This window comes from Lactuca sativa, chromosome 8 (assembly GCF_002870075.4).
Source record: "Lactuca sativa cultivar Salinas chromosome 8, Lsat_Salinas_v11, whole genome shotgun sequence".
Taxonomy (NCBI): domain Eukaryota; kingdom Viridiplantae; phylum Streptophyta; class Magnoliopsida; order Asterales; family Asteraceae; genus Lactuca; species Lactuca sativa.
In genome coordinates, this window is record NC_056630.2 from 169,629,912 (window position 1) to 169,636,641 (window position 6,730).

At 31.2% G+C, this 6,730-nt stretch overlaps 1 protein-coding gene across 1 annotated transcript; it reads left to right on the plus strand.

Moving 5' to 3' along the window:
- Positions 1–500: 500 nt before the first annotated feature.
- LOC111917570 (UPF0481 protein At3g47200) lies at positions 501–2,911 on the plus strand. The gene is made up of 2 exons (XM_023913236.3): positions 501–1,296; positions 1,398–2,911. The coding sequence occupies exon 2, from the start codon at positions 1,419–1,421 to the stop codon at positions 2,718–2,720; it is 1,302 nt and encodes a 433-aa protein (XP_023769004.1). The 5' UTR covers positions 501–1,296; positions 1,398–1,418; the 3' UTR covers positions 2,721–2,911.
- The last annotated feature ends 3,819 nt before the right edge of the window (positions 2,912–6,730 follow it).

Here is a 6,730-nt window from a genome sequence, read left to right on the forward strand (position 1 = left end):
TTCTAATTGAAATGTTGTTTGTTGGAAAGATTTTTACTTTTAGGGGTTTGAATGCTGATGCAAGTTATAAAAAGATTGCAAGTTTCTGATTTGAACATGAATGTTTATCAAAAATGATTAATTCTCTTTGAAGAATAATTCACTATTTTATATAGGTTCTTTTCCATACAAGTGTGTCTATCTTCCCCTTCTCTCTCTACATCAACCATTTCATTCTTTTTCCCTTCCATGTATCTTTCCCCTCTCTCAAAAACCCCACCGTTGCTGCCTTTTACCACAAATTTACATGCTTTTGTTTAGCTGATATGGTTGTGCTCACATATTTGATGGAACCTCCGATGCTTAATCTACATAATGAGTTTATTGGGGTTCTTAGTGTTTCTTTTATATGTCTGAGCCACTCTGCTTGATCTGGTAATTTCACATGTCATTTTTTTAATGATTTTGTTTATATATATATATATATATATATATATATATATATATATATATATATATATATATATATATTACTTCTTATCATTGGAAAATGTTGTATTTTGTGTGTTTTGAAATTACTTGCAAATCCAATGTGTAAATTAATGATGTGTATTTTTGGGTATTTTGTGTGTATATTTGGGTATTATGATGTAGTTTTAGGTGTCTAGGTGTTGTCATGTGTGTATTTATGTGTATTTGATTTATTGCTTGTAAAAAGACATAAAATAACATAACTCTTAATAACGTTATTTCAATTGGTTATTTTATGTTATTTTTACTATGTTGTGTCACGATTATCATATTTTAATTGGTTCGTTTTGTGTCAATGTAAAAAAACAAGTTATCGTATTATGTCGTGTAAGACTAAAACACGACATGACACCCCAATTTGATAGCACTAATTGAGGAAAACGATTCTCAAAAAGAAAACAATTTACTAACTTAGACAATTCAACATTACTTTTTTAATTAGGAAAAGTAGTTTTAACCCAAAATAGCAACATACATATAACTTTAAATCAAAACAAAAACATACTTATATTTGAAGTCAAAAAAACAAATTGCCTCTACAAACTAATTTTCGTAAAAACTATTCACACCCATCACTTGGCGCGGGTAAACGGCTAGTATATATATATATATATATATATATATATATATATATATATATATATATATATATATATATATATATGGATTTTTGTGGGTTTTGTGTGTGAGTTTGTCCGTGTGAGGCTGTTTGTGTTTGTGTGTGTGCGCCACAGAGTACAAGGCTCTCAAAACCAAAACATTGAAGTTGTGTTCACAGTAAAGAAGGTAACCCCATAACTTCTACGAGTTCTATATGTTTTAAACTGCTTTCTTCATTGATACATATATACGCTATTAAAACTTAAATTTTCGTTTTACTATTTCAGCAAACAGGAAATTTAAGCTGAATGGAAAGTGTGGTTGTGAAGATCAGATCAGCAGATATAATTGGGCAAACTGTGAAACTTCTACTTGATTGCAAAAAGAATGATCAGAATCAACTTCTTCCATCAATTTACATGGTTCCTAGTTTGTTCCGAGATCTTAGCCCAAGTTCTTTTTGCCCTCGGGTTGTCTCTATTGGACCTCTTCACCATGAAGACCAAAATTTGAAAGGATTTGAAGTTCAGAAAGAAACATTTTTACACGATCTTTTGGATCGTTTAGATTCCAAGCCAGAGAAAACGTTGAAAACATGTGTTAAGAAGGTGACTGGTTCATTAGACCGAATCAGGTCATGTTATGTGGGGATGCAGACCTACGAAGATGTTGACCTTGCTCGCATGATGGTATTAGATGGTTGTTTCATACTCAATTTTATTTATCATCTTCGGAAAAAAGATAGACCACTTCTGAAAAACATGTTGATTACCCAATCAATAATATATGACCTGCTGCTGATAGAAAACCAAATCCCTTTCTTTGTTCTTGAAGACATCTTTGAGTGTACTATTATGAAAATTAAACCACCGAGCTCTCTTACTAAACATATTGAAGTACTTCTAATTTACTACAACATTTTTGAAGCCGAATTAGTACTAGACAATGAAGAGGAAGAACATACTCATGATCATCTTCTAAGCCTTGTGCACAAGTGTTACCAGCCTAGAAAAGATATACCATCAGAATTTGAATCAATTCCAAAAGGCCACTCGGCTGTGGAACTGGATAGAGCAGGGGTGAACTTTAGGCCTCATGAAGATAACAATTGGCCAATGGCGATGAAACTGAAGTTGCCTAGGTTCTCATGGTTCCCGTTGTTTTGGTTTAAGCCAACTCTCAAGATGCCAGTTGTGTGTATCGATGATTTCACTGAATTGGTTTTGAGGAACCTGATTATATACGAGCATTCCTCAGAAGTTCCTAATTATGTTACAGCATATGCATGTGCCATGGATATGCTAATCGATACCCCAGAGGATGTCGCCATGTTGGTAAACTCAGAAGTCCTAGTCAATGATTTAGGTTCGAATGAGAAGGCTGCTGATATGATAAACAACATATGCAAAGAAGTTCCTATCGTTGATTTCTTTTATTCTCAGCAGTGGAAACATATGGATTCCTATTATAATGGTTATTGGCCAAATATTATTGCAGTGTTGAGGCGTAAATATTTCAGTAGTCCATGGAATATCATTGCTTTATTTGCTGGAACTATTCTATTTGTTCTTACAGTGGTTCAGACTATCTATGGTATCAAGGCTGCATAACTTCCTAGTTGCAGTTAATAAGCTATTAGATTTTCACACGTTTACTTCCATGTACTTTTATATTCTTTTCCTCTGTTATTATGTCACCATCTTGATCAACCAGTGCATGTATTGTGTGCCAGCTCCACTAAATTGTGCTTATTTTAGCATCGGCTTTTTGGTTTATTTTTATAAATCTTATTGCTTTTAAATTTTGTTTCTCCTTTTTATAAAAGTTAGTTTTTGATTAATCGAAAATACTCTAGTTATTATCTGTAGAAAACTAAGGTGTTTTTGTTTTGAAGAGATAAATGAAGAAGTAGATTAAACGTCTAAAAAAATATGGGTTTGATTTTGAAATTTATAGACTACATCTAAAAAAAACTTTAAATTCCTTCAAAGATATTACATTTACTTCCTAGGTAATCTAATATGACGAAAATATCATCCAAAATACTAGTGATAATATATTTATAAGTGTAATTTCTACTAAATTATATACGTAAAATAAGTCATTGAATATATAATACTAATATTTAAGCATTAATGGTTGGTTCACATCAACATCTCCTTTCATTTGTATATTACAAAATCAGTCTATTGAATAATATTAATATTTCTTTATACACTATTTTATTTTATTTTAAATGAGCAACTATTAAATACAGGCAAGTGTCGCAATTAAAATAAAAAGACGTACAGCAATAAATATATTTAATATTTGCTGAAAGCATATCTCATTTCAGGGTAAGCTCAGAAATATATTCGATGAATAACGTTCTTTGTTTGTGTGTATTCAGTTAAAAACATTTTCTTCAATAGTGGACGCGAGGCGTGGCTGAAAGACAAAGTCTCAAGCTTTATGATCCATGAAGAAGCTATTTTGTTTTTCAAGATCTGAAGTAAAGGACAATTTGGTATTAATTAATTATATTATCATAATATATCAATTATATTTTAGAAGTGTTATATCACTTCAGTATTTTCCTTATTTCCTAAAACATGACCTTTTCCATAGGCATAATAAGTATATATATCGTCCCTTTGTTCTTTTATTCCCACATCCAACGAAGATCCAAAGTAGCATCTTTGTAATATAATCGCATCCTAAAGTGATAGTTCAAGCCGAATAGCTTAGTCCTTATTTTTAATGGCTGAAATCCAAACCCTAGAGGGGTAAATAGGTTTTCAAGAGGGAGTATGTTGGTGTAACACATGTTTTTACCTAACAAGTATTATAATAAGGAGATCATTAGCATATACATGGTTTGTAGAGTTAGCTTGATGATAATAAGTTGTGTGATGAGAAATAGACAATTTATATGTTTGAGTGCATGAATAACATATTGGAAAGTAGAATGCTAATCAATAAAAGTGAAAGATTCGAAAATGCAAGGCACGGCCTTTTAGGCGTGGTGCGTAAGGTGCTTTCGCCACAGATGTCGTTCATAAGTGAATCGTTGGGCATGTGGTGAAGGTGTTGGACATATGGCATGAGATGGTGACACGATGTAAATTTTGAAGATAACACGTAGGATGAAATGTGTCCCGAGGCTTGCCGCAACATGATCTCGGATTTTCAAACTAGTATATATAGTTTGAAAAGGGTTGCCGATGGATTTTTGTCGTGTATCAAAACCATAAGTGGTGAGCAAGGATTTCAACTTAAACATAGTGTTCACGAGGTCGGGTTACTAAGGTATGACTGATATACGAGCTAAGGTATCATTTTGATCTGTTAGTACTTAATTATGTTTACATAATATGATTAATGAAGGGTTCTTTAAAACCCGAGGTAGTACTGGAACTCACAATACGATGTGGTTATAGATTTAATAGTAAGAGTGGCAGAGAGTATGCTTGGTGGGACTCTTAATTTGTCTAGCGAGGGTTGTAAACCCTAATCTACAAAATTGGATTGGGCTTACTACTTACAAGTTAAGTTGTTTAGCAATTATACTATGAAATTTGATGAGTCCGGCAACAAATAGTTACCTAATGTAGTTAATGATTAGGTAATTGATCATTGTGGCTTATATAATGATGAATTTAATAAGTTTTAATGAACTTGATGAATTTTTCAAATAGGTTTGGACAGTGTTTAATGTAAGAATAATAGTTAGTCTTCACTAAGTAGTTGGATGAGTAACCATACTCATTTTCTAGATAAATGTTATCTAGATGTGTGTTTATTATTGCATTGTGTAATAAATACAATACTTTGGTTATTATGAGTTGATATGTTATGGGTTAAGAACTTATAGAATTAAGTATGGTTGAACTCATAGGTAAACTATGCTATGATAATCGATGACTATCCTACTACACAAGCTGGGTATTTCAATTGTGTTGAAGAGTTCTTATCAAAAACTTCTTATTTAATTCTTATGAAATATTTTAGCCAAAACACTAAAATAATATGTGTATGTGATTTATAAGTTTATATTACTTTACTAAATATATGTTGATTTGGAGTGATCCGTGATTTAAGGACTTAATAAAGTCAAGAGTCAATAATATACAGTATTTTAATACAAGTTATGGGTTTTTAATTTTTTAAACAGCCTATTTTAATTAGTACAAGTTGAGTATTCATTTTGTTTTTTATTTAATTTCATCATTGTTATGTATTATAAAATGTTTAATTTATAACCATTTATGTTGTTAAACATTAACTTAAGTTTGTTAATATCTGACGCGTTTTAATATGATATGAGAAATAAATGACACGAATTTTAACCATAAAATAATGTGTTGCTCTTATTAATAACAACATATCGTGGGAGTATAAGTGGGACACTAATAAATAATCCTAAGGTTTTTTCTCTTGTAAATAATGTAATTATTGATGTTGAGACAATGAGACCCATTCTCTCCCCTCTATACGTACCACATATCAAAACTTGATTATCTTGAACCGGGGTTTGATGAAGTTGTTATACCATATATTCATGAACTTCCGATTAAAGTCACAACCTTTATTTGGAGAGCAAACTTGGGATGTATCCCCGCCAATATTGCATTAATGAGACGAGGAGTGTCAATTACAACCACAATATGCTGTTGTATATTGTTCACAGGAAGATGAAGATTTATGCCACATCTTAATTTGATGGGGAATCAAGGGGAATGGACCTTTCAAAGGTGTTATATTACTGTTCCACAATTTGGTGCTAACGGAGAGTTGATCACATTTTCTAGAAACTAGGGAAGCTGCCCAAAAAGAAAGAAGAACCTCCTAAGCGTATGTTTTGGTTCTATTTGACTGCTTTGGAAGTCAATATGTGATTGGGTGTTCAAAAAAATCAACCAACCGTGATTACAGATAAAATCAAGTCTACACGGGTGAAATATAGGAGATCTAAATGTTATTATAAGCAGGTTGATTGGGGTATCGGTCCACTTAGTTGTTTGTAAAGCTATGTGTAAACTTAACTCTTGTATATCTCTTTTTTGCCCTGTCACTTACTTGCTAGGTGGTGGCCTTTTATAATATATTTTACAGTTAAAAAAATCTAATTTCTATAATCAACACCCATACCCCCTACAAACACATACACACCTAAAAAAACTTTATTGGAAAAGTTTATTCTCTCATTTTGAAATGAGTTCTCTCTATTAATTGTGTAGTAAGCAAAGAAGGTAAGATGTACTAAAACGAAAAAAGCCCTAATGTATCAAACAACCCGGATATCCGAATCACAATAACAATATTAGTTTAAGCGGAATAGGACTAATATATTAAACTACAATATGAAAGATCTATTATGCCCAAAAGTCGTTATAGAATAATATTGCTACTAATATATGATCTTACAAGGTCATACCATATAGCAAATTACTGTCGATTGATTATTTATTAATATAATTTGATTATTAATAAATATATCAATACTTGTATTTAACTGGAAATTTATTATCTAATGGAAATAATATTTTTACTAATTGAGAATTTATTATTTGTGGATTAATATTTATTGGAGAAATAATAACTTATGAAATATATCATAAAGTGTGATATTAATATGTTA

What these genes read in the sequence shown, in the direction of transcription:
- LOC111917570 (XM_023913236.3), top strand. Translation starts at nt 1,419, where the DNA reads ATGGAAAGTGTGGTTGTGAAGATCAGATCAGCAGATATAATTGGGCAA.